The 13,587-nt window shown below is 38.7% G+C and overlaps 1 protein-coding gene across 1 annotated transcript in view; it reads right to left on the bottom strand.

Moving 5' to 3' along the window:
• LOC309415038 (GTP-binding protein Rit2) overlaps positions 1-13,587 on the bottom strand; it is a gene marked incomplete at both ends in the record, with an annotated part of 193,935 nt that overhangs the window by 105,780 nt on the left and 74,568 nt on the right. The window contains one exon of the mRNA XM_082012429.1: positions 9,524-9,597. Coding sequence (XP_081868555.1) covers positions 9,524-9,597 — 74 coding nt within the window. The remainder of the gene's footprint in view (positions 1-9,523; positions 9,598-13,587) is intronic.

Genomic DNA, 13,587 nt, shown 5'->3' with positions numbered 1-13,587 from the left:
AGTAAATAATACCAAGTTCCATTTTCAGATCCATAGCCCCTGTGTCTTCCTATAAAACAGGATCACAGAATCACAGAATCACAGAATCATTAAGATTAGAAAAGACCTCTAAGATCATCAAGTCCAACAGTCAACCCAACACCATCATGTCCACTAAGCCATGTCCCACAGTGCCACAGATTCTTTAAACACCTCTAGAGATGGTGATTCCACCACCTCCCTGGGCAGCCTGTGCCAATGCTTGACCACCCTCTCAGTGAAGAAATTTTTCCTAATATCCAAGCTAAACCTCCCCTGGCGCAACTTGAGGCCATTTTCTCTCGTCCTATCACTAGTAACTTGGGAGAAGAGACCAACATCCACCTTGCCACAACCCCCTTTTAGGTAGTTGTAGAGAGTGATGAGGTGTCCCCTCAGCCTCCTCTTCTCCAGAATGAACAACCCCAGTTCCCTCAGCCGCTCCTCATCAGACTTGTGCTCCAGAGCCCTCACCAGCTTTGTTGCCCTTCTCTGGACATGCTCCAGCACCTCAACGTCCTTCTTGTAGTGGGGGGCCCAACACTGAACACAGGATTCGAGGTGCAGCCTCACCAGTGCCGACTCCAGGGGCACGATCACTTCCCTACTCCTGCTGGCCACACTATTGCTGATACAGGCCAGGACGCTGTTGGCCTCCTTGGCCACCTGGACACGCTGCTGGCTCATATTCAGCCGGCTGTCAACCAGCACCCCCAGGTCCCTTTCCGCTGGGCAGCTCTCCAGCCACTCCTCCCCAAGCTTGTAGCGTTGCACGGAGTTGTTGTGACCCAAGTGTCAGACTGTCCAGATCCCTCTGCAGAGCCTTCCTGCCCTCGAGCAGATCAACACTCCCACCCAACTTGGTGTCATCTGCAGGGGGATGAGGGAATAGTTTTCATTTCTTTAGAAAAAAGCTGTGAGGACAAAAAGAGCACTCCAAAACTGGAGTCATGAAGTATCTAGGTTAGAGCAATAGATCCTGAAAGATGCTGAATAGCTTCTGAGATATGCCAAGACTGTCCAACACAAGGACATAACTTATCTGCAATTTTGAAAGTTAGTAGAGTCTTCAAGTCTTCAGCTTGCTTCAAGGTGTTAGTCAGGTACCCCACTGTAAGCAAGAGAAGATCTGATTTCTGGCACCGGCACAACCGATCCAGCTGCTGTTAAGCAGTTTTGTCCTTTTAAAAGCAAAGATTGCTCCCTGACATGGTTTGTTTCACATCATCCTGATGCTCTGATAATGACATGGAACTCCCATGGCAACAATTTATTCTCCTCAGCCATTAGGCACAAAATAAAAGTAGGCACAAAAATCTATGCAAGCTATGCAAGCTTGCTTCTGTGGAAGCAAGGAAAATACATATCTGAAAAATATCCTGTCTAAAAAAGGATGAAAAAAATGTTCCATATTTTCACTAATAATTGTCTTGAATTTCCATTTTGCTCTTCATTTCCTCTTTTAAAAATTTGGATAGATGCAATGAAATTCCTGAGATTATGAAGGAAAAGCGACAAGCAATGGAGTTCAAAATTTACTGAGGTTTACTTTTTCTTTTCTGTTTTTTTATTGGGGTGGGAGATGCCACTTCCACGTTCTGGGGCAAAACTATTGGAACTTCAGCTGTGAAAGACATCTTTTTTTTTAGGCTTTTCCATCCCCACCTGCTAGTGTGAAATGAAAACAAAATCTTTAGAAAACCTTTTCCTGCCAGATCTCTCATGCAGTTTTGCAATTCAAAGGTTTGGATGATTCAGATAATACTGTATAACTTTTTGCTCTCTTTCGTTTTGGTCTGGAGACATCACCATTCAGTGTATTGGTAGAGTATCCAGCAGCTACAGAATAGCATAAAAGACAAACAAGTTTTGATAAATTACACTTCTTTGGGACAACCTCCTTTTCCTGAGAAGCATTAACACCTGGCTCTGCAAAAGACCTTTCTCTTGGTGATTTATTGTCAGGTCAAATGGCACCAGGCGCTGCTGTTACATATACTTGTTTTCTCAGTATGCAAGCCAAGATATTAGTCCTAGAAATACCTTTTTGGTGTGAATTTTGTGAGAATTGATACGGGTAGAAAACAGTTTTCTGTCCACTGGAGTCCATGGTTTCTGTAGAGCTGCTTGGTAACAAGTAGCTTTTGATAGACAAAACTGTAAAATGGAATTCCTACTGACATGACCTAGGTAAGTCACACAAATCTAAAGAAATTAAGACACACTTAGAACATGTCCAACGTCTGCTGGAAGTAACTTCAAAGGGCTTCAGTGCTATTCAATAGTGGGGAGCAACCATACAGTTTGCAATGTTAGAAGAAAGGGCAGATTTACATAATCACAGTCTTGCAGAGGACCTGGATGAATTTTAAGCATACGGCTGAGAGAGTTGGGGTTGTTCAGCCCAGTGAAGAGAATGCTCCAGGGAGACCTTATAGCAGCTTTCCAGTAGCTGGAGGGAGCCTGCAAGAAAGCTGGAGAGGGACAGGACAAGGGACAATGGTCTTAAACTGAAAGATAGTAGATTTAGAATAGCTATAAGGAAGAAAGTCTTCACTATGAGGGTGGTGAGGCACTGGGACAGGTTGCCCAGAGAAGTTGTGGATGCCCCATCCCTGGAAGTGTTCAAGGCCAGGTTGGATGGGGCTTTGAGTAACCTGGTCTAGTGGAAGGTGTCCCTGCCCGTGGCAGGGGAGGTGGAAACTAGATGATCTTTAAGGTCCCTTCCAACCCAAACTGTTCTATGATTCTATGATTCTCTTGTGCTTATATAGGTGTTTTCCATACAATGTACACTAGAACACAACAAAAAAGCAGGAAATACTACAAGGAAAGATCTGTAAAGAAGTAAAAAGGATTTTGCTACTTTTATGAGAATTTGTAATGAAGTATTTTCTTATTTTATTTTAAATGCTTAGTCTTACTGTTTTTTAAAAAGTTATAAACCAACCATTCAGTGGTATCATTGGATATTTATCTATTTTTGCAAGTTATTACTTAAAGAAAGACAAAGAACAGCAAGAAAGAAAGCATTTTCAGATTAAAAAGAAAAATTTATTGAGAAAGAAAAGGTTACACTGGAAAGTATTCCTCCACCAGCACTACGGGACTGCTAGCATTTACTTTAGTGAAGTTGAATGGTATTGAGGGGCAGGAAATCAGTATTGCTAGACTCTCTAAAACCTGGTGTTCACACAAAATGCCTGATCCCTGCAACATGTTATTGCACCTGTTTGTCAGAAAGATAAATGAAGACCTAGAAATACAAACTGATTCATACTTTATTGCTCCATGATTCATTCACTGACAGGGATGGGAAAAGAAGTTGGGAATCTTAGTTGCTAGTTGTCTGCTCTTGCTAAACTAACATAATCTTTTTTTTGACAGTGGATGCCTAGATCTTTTCCTATTGAAGCCAAAGAATACTTTGCCCATAATCTGAAGGAAAGTGGAGTCAGGTCTGCAATTTCATCTATGATTAATGGAACTTTTTTTTTCACTCAGTATTTGTGCCAAATGTTTCTTCAAAATCTGTCCATTCTCAAATAAAATGACTTGGTCATGGGAGAGATTCTAGTTCTCCCTAGAAAGTACAGAAGAGCTTGTCTTGAGAATCCACCAAATTTTCACTCTGATGGTTTGACTAAGTATGTCATCATCAGCCTGTGAAACAACATATATAAAAAAAATTAATGTTCTTCACCTAATACACTGTGTTAATGGTTGCTACTTAGTTCACTACCACTATGCTTTAAAAATAAAATGGATTTCATTTACTCACTACAGTACCTAACAGAAAGTGCACTAAAATTATTTTCCCCTAAAAAGAACATGCTGTAAAGGCCCATTAAAATATAATTACTGCCAAAAAGGCATTTTACATTTCCTTGAGATAAGCTGCAGTAGCGTAGTTTGAAATTCGACTTCCATTGATTCAGGATTAGAGCAGCATGTTTAGATAATAAGCAGGATCTCAGATAACAGCCTGAGTGAGTCATCGGACTATCGTGTTTAGTCTGAGAAAGTGTGTTTATCTGAAGGGCTCTTGGGACTAATATGGTTCCTCTTTAAAGCTTGAAGCAGGGGGCAAAAATCATAGTCCTGGAGGTTGGCAGGATAAACATGTCCTGTGATTTGCTAGCAATTTGAGAGATGGATTTCACTACAGAGCGCACTGCTGTTGTCAGGTTGAAAAGTGTCTGCCTGGAAATGAATTCATGTGCACACAGCCCCAGACAAAGGAAAATCTCACTGCAATAGCATGCCGTCACATTTTAAGGCCAATTTTTCAAGTCTCTGGATCACACCTGGGAAATATACTGGTGCACTAAGTTTATCATAAAAAGCTCACGTTTTAACAAGCAAAAATTGGTGCAATAATCTTGAAATGTACTGTCTCACTGACAGGTACAGAAATCCATTTTCTTGCTTATTTGGCTGCTTCACGTCTGAAAACAAGTTTGCCTTCCTACACAGGGTCATCCCAGCTTGGTTTTTTGGTGAAGGGAATGCTGTCTGATGCTCTTTTAACGTTTGTTGTGAGGTCTAACAGGGAGGTTGGTAATGTGTCATCAGGAGGGAAGCTGTAGCAAGAATAAAAGCTCCTGTGTCAGTCAACAGTTTATAAATACAGCAGGAGAGATAACTGCTGTGTACGCTCCACGAGGAGGAATTCAAACCATGCTCCAGAAGAGCGACATATTTTTAAGTTAGAAGAGAGAGTGAGAAAGCATGAATGAGTGAACAGAAGGTTTCTATAACTCTGTGTGGAGGCTTTTTGTGCATGGTTGGAGCAGTTGGGGGTTGTCAGTCTCAGAATAATTGTGAAGGGAACTGAACACAGAATAAAGGACTTGAGGTCTGAATGTCCTTTCATTTGCACCCACAAGTTTCCTGGAAGTCAAAGAGTTTACATCAATTCAAAACAAATAAATGTAAAAGCAAATGAGGTTTATGACACACTGGATAAGGAAAGGAAAACCCCAGGACTACCACCCCCCCATCACTTCTCCCAACCTTAAGGGACAGAGAGAGGCACATGGGTGAGTTTCAAGAGAGAGTTACTCAAGAAACGTCCCATGAACATGGTTGAACAAGAAAGCTCAAGCTATCTTCACGGATAACGGTTTACATTTGCAGATTTCCATTAAGATTGTATTATTTACTCCGCATGCCAAATTGTAGCTAGCCTAGAGGGTTAAAAGCTAACTAAATAAAATTCCTCCTGAAGCTCATTCTCACATTTACTCTGTTAGGTTTTATTTGTTTTTTGGTTTTCTTTTAATTGAAATGTACGTGCAACAAAAAAACCCTTTTGGTTTAAGAAGAGAACTCCTGGTTAAAGAAGAGACAAAGGCATCATTGATAACTTCTTCTAGCAGTAAATGAGAGGCTAAGGATACATCTTCTAGATTCAGCTGTGCCACTGAAAAACAAAACCAACATCAATTTTTTGTTCCTTTCCTTCTTGCTGCCACGTTTTCAAGACTTGTGGTAGGAATTGCTCAAGTAAGTGCTGTTTATGACAGTTCAGCTACGAGCAGCTACATCAGCAATACCTGCTCTTGAAACTCTCTGAGGTAAATGCAACCTTGTTCTGTCTGAAGTTGATTGCGATGAGGAAAGACAGGCTATCCTGCTGGCAGGTGTAGCGAGTGGTAGAAAGCAGGTGGTCGTGAGTTCAGTGAAGCATTAACTACTTACAGTAGCCCTACATACATTAAGAATGTGGCTCCTGTTGTATCTTCTATGGAAAAACAATATTGGAAGCACACTAGAGGACAAACGATGATGTAGAAAATATGTATCCAGAGTTCATGGAACATCAGTCTGCTTCCTGAGAGGAGCAATCTGTTGTATTTAACAGTGTCTATGTGTATGCATGAGAAGAGGAAGGTCAATAACTAGATGGGCAATACTAACAGTTTAGTCATGTTTCTGGTTTTCAGTTTGTTTGAATGTTTTTTAACTTCAGAAAATTGAGAACCAGAAATATATTTCTGAAGCATCAAGTATGTTTTTGGTGCTCCAAACTGTATCTATCAGTTAACATCAAATATTTCTACCCAGTTTCAGGTATGAAATCAGATGTGGATCTTTAACTGTGAACTTGACATTAAAAAACTAGGTTAATTATTAGTAAACCACAATACTTGGTCAGTGTTGAAGTGTTCAACTAGTGCATAGGTACAGAAGGGAAAGAAGCAGCATATTTGGTGAAACATCTCCTGAAGAACAACAACAAAATACATTAACGTCAGTCGGTTTCTCTATAGACTTCTTGTGTTTCCCAAATAGGGAAGAATTACAATTTTAGCTCCTGATCTTCTGAAGGGATTAAAGTCATTATTCAAAGTTGATGATGAAGTATTTATGACTGCAAGGACACTCAGAGAGAAATGAGATTCCCACTGCATGATTTAGAAGCTGTAACACCATCTCTGCTTTAACATGAAACCCAGCGAGGTACCATCAGAGCACGCCATCAGCAGCATAACTGGGCACTTTGGATTTTTACCCTGAGCCACCAAAGTCACAGCAGAATTTCAGTTTGAACTTCAGTGAGAGTAACGTTAAGCCCTCTGTGAGGAAAGAGGCTATTTTAGCTGTTGAATTCAATGGGAGTTGGATTAGGTCTTGATTTATTCTGGAGTTGTGTAGTGCAGATAGAGAGGCAACAAATTCAGAGACATGTGCGAAGACAAGCAGCTAAATCCAGAATACTTCGAATGGACAGTTTCTGAAAAATAGCGGCCTAGGAAAGTGGGAAGAGCTTCCTAGCATAGGTACTCTGAGATATGTTTCAGTGACAGTCTGCACTGTAAGAACAGGGAAATTTAAAGGAGAGATTTTCTACTATCAATTCAACTTGCATCATGAGGTAGAACACATATGTCCAGGCTGTACAATGTCCTGTATCTGCAAAGTGTGGAGCTGCTGCCACAGATCTCTGCTATAAAATGGGTATTTTGGACCCTTCTTTAAACAACAGTTAAAACTCTCCAGCTTTTCTCTACTATTATTCCCACCAGCTCTCACTGTTTGCAATATTCTGATTTCTTTTCTTACCTTACAACTGTCAGTTCTGCTAAAATTCGTAACACTGTTAATAAGTGTCCCCCCCCCCCAATTTAAAAAGAGGTTTTGTTCTAGCTTTTTTATATGATCAAATATCAAAAGTCATGTGAGAGTTGTACAGTTTTGTAGGGAATTTTTCCTAAAAAGTGAACATCGCTGCCACAAGATAAGCTTTGTTTACATTGGAAAACATAATATTTTCAGCTTGTTCAAAGGCCAGTGTGTAGGGATAATTTTTCCTTTTTCCTAAATCTAAAAAAAAAATGTTCAAAGGGATTAAAGATTGTGCTCCATTTTTTTTATTTTAGAAGAAGCTGACAGAAAATGAAATACCATTTTAAAAATACTTGTTCTAATTAAAAAATAAAAGAAAAAATAGTGGTTTTGATTTTGGTAGGGGCTTAGGAAGAGAAAGAAACTCCTAATATCTGATTCTATAATTTTTTTGTTAACACCACAAACTTTTATGTTACTAGCAACAAAAACAAATGGAAAAAATCTAAGTAGACAAAATGATTCCTCTTGGTTTTTACATTATATTATTCCCCAGCTGAAGAATAAAAGCACACTTTGCATTTTTGTTTCATTCATCATCCATTCTTTGCTTTGATTTTAAGCTGCTTTATTTCCTTTGTATAAATAATATTTGCATTACTGATGCAAATTTAGGATTAGGTAGCTCTATACCTACTTTACCCTCTTCTATGGTTTACAGAGTTTAACTCCTGTACTCTCTCAGAGTCTCCACAGCAAATTAGGAACACACCTATGAAGATGAACAAATCCTGTATGGCACTTGGATCCTCTTTCCATTAGCAAAAAGCTGGACACATAAACTCTGATTCATCAGCTCTCTTCAGCACAGGGCGAGAAAGCGTTTTACTTTTTAGCATTTTAACTCTACAAAATAGGACTAGAAGGAATTTAGGAGTAGAATGAAGTAGATGTAGACAGTGAACTATATTAAAAGGATAACACAGGAGGTCCCTAATACATAAAGCCTTACAAGACTAAACAGCTGGAGATATAATTTCCCTAATGACTGTATACTAATGATGATATAAGGCTGAAGTTACTAGTCTCAGACTTCCTGAGTGAGCAAAGATGTTGCTTCCTCTTCTCCAACAGAAGTACAGGTATTTTCAGACATACTGAGTAGCAACTATGATGTTCTTTCTTTCCCCAAGCCAAGCCATTGCTGAAGCTATGCTAGGACTGTTATGCATAAGAAATTTCTTGGGCCTGTTATAATAATAAATTCTAGGTCAATTAAATTCACAGCTTTGGAGACATGCCTAGAAATTTAGCTTAAATTTTATGGAGAATCAAACACATTCACAGGAGACTCAGCAGCGGTCACTGGTTAACTGCTGAGACGATATAATTTTGGGTCAAGGAAGAATAATTCAGGGCATCTTTTGACTCCTGAAACTGGGTTTAGTTCACTTTGAAATTGGCCTATATTTCACTCACATGTAAAACTCGTGCCACAATCCCCCTGAACTACGTTCAGCTTCTTGAACTTGATGCCATTCTAATTCCCAGCAGCAGACTGCATTTCCCATCATTTGCAGTGCCCAGCTAAGGTGCATTCAGACATTTGGGAAGCTGAGATCAAGGTTTCCAGTCTTGGAAATCCTTCCTAAATCCTTCCTAAATCTTTTTTTGTTTGTTTAAGTATCTACTGTCCTTTTTGACTGACTCATTGCTGTACAAGGTGCACATACACATACACTCATGAAACTCAAAGCCTTCAAACAGAACCTGATGCATACCTCATCAACCAGCTGCAACATTTTGATTAAACAATAGAAATATTTGAGTTGGAAAGGGGATGAACTGAGTCAGGTAGAAGAAATTGTTGCATTTAACTCCTTCTTTTGCCTTATTGTATGTGAAACTTAATACCCTGACTGATGCTCACACATGCATATACACATTATACATACACTGTGTGTTACTTTTGGCATTAAGATCTTTTCCTTATGGGTGAGCATTTGATGTTTAGGTATAATGGGGGGAGGAGAAGAATGGTAACCAAAATACTTGATCTACAAGTAGACCAGAAGATTCCTCTAATATATAGAAAAGCGGGAATGCTAAATACATAAGACAAACCAACAACAGCAATTATTCACTCCATGATTGTGATAGATGTTTCTGTATACAACAGAAAAAGAAATAAACAGCTTTTTATCTTCTGCTCAATGAAATAAAAGTCTGTCTCTTCTGGTCAGATTTGAACTTATACATATACACCACTGAAGCGCTCCTTTAATCTTCTCCTTTGTTAATTCCTCAATGTTATTCTGCCACTGTTCCCTTTATGTTTGAATAGGAAGCTTATTTCTAGCTCTGTGACCCATATATCTGAGGTTAAAATCTTTTTTATCTCTGATTGAATGGTTCATATTGGGAAACTACTCACCTGTCCAGCAGTGTCTAGAATGTCCAAATAGGCTGGTTCGTCATCAATTCGGACTTGAGTTTTATAGGCATCCTCTGAAAAACACAGTGCAGTATGGCTAAGTACAGGAGAGGCTCAGAGAATGGAAAATGAAATAGCTTTGCTAGTTTGGAGTAGGCTTTTCAAAAGCTCTCCAGTCTGACCTAATTTTGTTTTCTTTAAAGTCAAAAAGACACTTTTTGAAATCCTACCATCACTGAAAAGTATTAGCAACAGGGAGTCATCTAGTCTTTTCTATTTCACTACCACAAAATATTAAAGAAGTAAATTTGCCTCTCTCTCAAAGGATAGCACAGACCACAGGTGGTGTTTAAGTCACAAAGCTTCAGAGGTGGTATGCTGGTGCTATGCAGCAGAGTGGCTTTTACTCACCACAATCACACTTCCACAGAGCTTTTCCAGCAAATAATTTCAAGCTAAAGATTGTCTAAATTACTGGGAAAGTCTACCTGTGGTTGAAGGGGGCTTCTTGCTCAGGTATATCAGAGCAATTAATTAGACCTCTGTGTATCTCTGGAGAGGATGCAAGTGGATTTTTTAAAAATAAATTCTGTAATCAGTGTCCTCATATTCATCATGGCTGGGGGTGGAGGAGGAAAAAAACTGTGCTTCGTGGACCGTTCCATTAGCTCATGATTTTCCCAACCGAAATTTGGAAGAAGAAAAACAAAAAAGGTGAACTACTATTTGCATAAATTGTTTTCCTCATATTTCAGTTTCATTCTCCTGTCGTTTGTACTTTCTTCCTAAGGTTAAACAGAGCTTAGATGCCAGGCCATGTTTCTACTTGAAATAGTCTTGGAAATTATCCATGTTGTTTAATTAAACAATAATGCATAGCAGCCTGAGTGGTGTTGCTGCTTTGGCTGTGCATTGAGGCATGCAGACAAGACAAGTGCATTTAATGCATCAGAGAAGTGTCATTAATCATCATGAGCATATGGCTGGCCCTTTCCAGAGACTCAATCCTGCAAGCCCTGGCTGCCAGAGACCTTCAGGAGTAGGTTCTCAATAATTATTAAGATAATATTTGGATTATAATATGAGATTATATTGCAGGTAGCTGGAATTCTCAGGACATTCCAATTTGTGCCCTATTATGTATCTTGCATCACATGACACTTTATAAAAGCATGTAAAAATCTGCTTTCTACCTAAAGAAATGAGAAACTAAAGCGTTTGGATATGAAGGATTCTGGATGTCCTTAACTCAGCCCACTCCTGCGCAGACAGTGCCAAACTACCTTTAATGACCTAATCACATACAGTAACTTCCATGATTCTCCTGCTTCTTTTTGGCCTCAGTTCAGCAAATTACTTAGGCAAATGCCTTGCTTTATACAAATACATAATCCCATTGATTAGGATGATCCAGAGGCTTGATTAATTGTATGATACATTGCCTTGCTGAGAAAGTCACAGCACTCCCACCACCATATGTTTCAGTCAGTAGATGTCTTTCTAGTGACTGCTGAATAAGAAACTCTGCGCCAAAGAGGGATCACATAGAATGAATAAGGCTACTTATAGTTTAAGTACTCTATTACGGCACAACAATGATATGTGCAGTTGTATTTTTTCTTTTTATTTTTTATCTTTTAACTAAAAATGAAAAACAAGATATGACAATGTGTAAAATTAAATATAGTATTTCCTTCATATGAATTCTATTAATACTATTAAGTATTATTAATATACTTTCATGCAGGTGGGTGCCCGTTCGCATTACATTAATGCATACATAATTAACATATGACTTCCATAAATTTAGCTTGCACTTCTGGCTCTGCAGCTGGATACTCTAAAGCCAATATGCTGTGGCCCTATTTCTTTCTTAGACCAATGTGAGTTTTAATGCAGTAGCTTTAAAACAGTTAATGCAGAGAGACATTTGCAGACTTGGATAAAAACGAAGCTGGAACCTAGATAAATCCTGTCTTATTTGCTAAGGAAATGAATTAGGAGTTCAGTGTTAGTTATAACTAAAAGACCCACTGGCCTCTGAATATAAGTCATAGCTTTCAGTAAATAAATATAAGTTATCTACATCTAATACGCTGCTGAGCTATTCCAGGTGTACCCTGATATCATGCCACTGTAATCAGGAAAGTTTCAACTGTTAAAAGCTGGAGCAAAGCTATGCTTATAAGCCTTTTACTTTGCAAAGATAACACTGAATGTATAAACCTATCGTGTTATTTTCATTTAATTTGTTTTCTCAAACTACTGACCTTAAAACACTTCACAAAGATGTGCCAGAATTGCTGTCCCATTTTCATTCTTAATATATGCTAACGTCTTCTGTTGGTGGTAGTGAAACATATTCTGTTGAGCATTGAATCAAGCACATGAATCTAAATGGTTTTCTAGGCAATTGTATTTGGAAGATGCTTTTTACTTGTAGGATTGGCCTCTTGTAGCATTTGCCTTTGCCCCAAGAAATTTTGTGATGAAACAGGAAGGAGATATGACTTTCCTTTGTAATATTCCCTCTCTACAAATATGCAAAAAGCAGGATAGTACAGATAATTTAGAAAAGCTTTAAAATATCCTCAGTTGAGGTGTGATAAGCAGGGGTATTCTCAACCTGTATTTGAATGGAAAATAGATGAGATGCAACATCTATTTTTCTTATGGCACTCATTTAAAAGGAAGTCCTAAAGCCCACACATATCAGGGGAGTTGCTATCTTGAGCCAACACTCTCATACCAGAGATCTGATCATAGCACCCACTTATGACCTATCAGCTTCTTAATGCTCAAACACAACCAGCCTTTTGAGAGGAATTATCTTTCCAGTGTGTACTCACTGATCTCCTGGGCTACTAGGACAGTGAATTTTTCCAGCACAGGAGGTAGAAGGAAGATGCAGAAATTGAAAACCATGTTTCCCACCTCGTTTCATATGGACCAAGAAGACAAGCCAAGAGTGGAAGAGCTTGTGATGAAAAGTTCTACAATTCAAAAAGTTCTGGTTTACAAAAACAAACCCTGGAGTCTTTGCATGATCCCTAAAGGATTTCAAAAGCGACTACTGTGTGGCTAGTCTTTTTAGTCCAGGCAACACTGTACATATTATGGTCACACTAAGGAAACAGAAACTCTGAGATCTGAGAGGAACATGCTGTTTACATGTGGACAGAGAAGAACAGAAGTGAAGATGTTCCACTGAAATAACATCTGATTGTATATAAAACAAGGCAGGAAAGTTTTCAGCATGAGCACTAAGAAACTCACTGTCCAATCTCCTCTCTTGAAAAATTATTCACATTATTACACATGCTGTCTGGTATATTTAAACTATTTACAATGTTTGAGTATATTACATTTTCTTTCACCTAATTAAATTATAATAATAATATAATGCTGACTTTAAAGTTAATTGGGAGCTGCTAGGCCACATGTATCTGGATTTTACATCCTACAGATCTAAGGACTGATATTTATTAAAAGGCCAAACTCTGGCTGCCATTTCAGTAAAGCATTAAGATAAGGTACAAAAAAGAGATGAGAATAATAATCAGAATCAGACAATAACTATACTTCTTATATTAAGTTCGGTATTAGTCTTTTTTCCATGAGACTAACTGTAAGGTCCCAGCTTTTGGATTAGGTAAAATACAGCAGAAAGATAGGGTGTTATAAGAAGAAATTGTGGATGGAGTTTATTGATATTGCTGTAAGATATAACCATAATTCAAAAACAGACTGTAAGAATGAGCATTTTGTAGGTACCAAAGAGAAAAATGAAATAAAAATCCCTGCATCCTTACAGTCTATATAATATATGAATATATGAATATACTGTCCTGGTTTCAGCCAGGATAGAGCTGGTTTTCTTCACACAATCTCGTGTGAGGCTGTTTTGGATTTGGGATGAGAAAATGCTGATAACATGCTCATGTTTTGAGTTGTTCCTAAGTAGTCAAGGACAGTCCAGCTTCTTGTGCTGACCTGCCAGGGAGAAGGCTGGGGTGCACGGGAAGCTGGGAGGGGGCACAGCCAGGACAGCTGTGTATATTTAA

This window comes from Phaethon aethereus, assembly GCF_964289735.1.
Source record: "Phaethon aethereus genome assembly, chromosome: W".
NCBI classification, from domain to species: domain Eukaryota; kingdom Metazoa; phylum Chordata; class Aves; order Phaethontiformes; family Phaethontidae; genus Phaethon; species Phaethon aethereus.
Note: the sequence above shows the minus strand (reverse complement) of the source record. Positions and strands in the feature narration are given on the sequence as shown.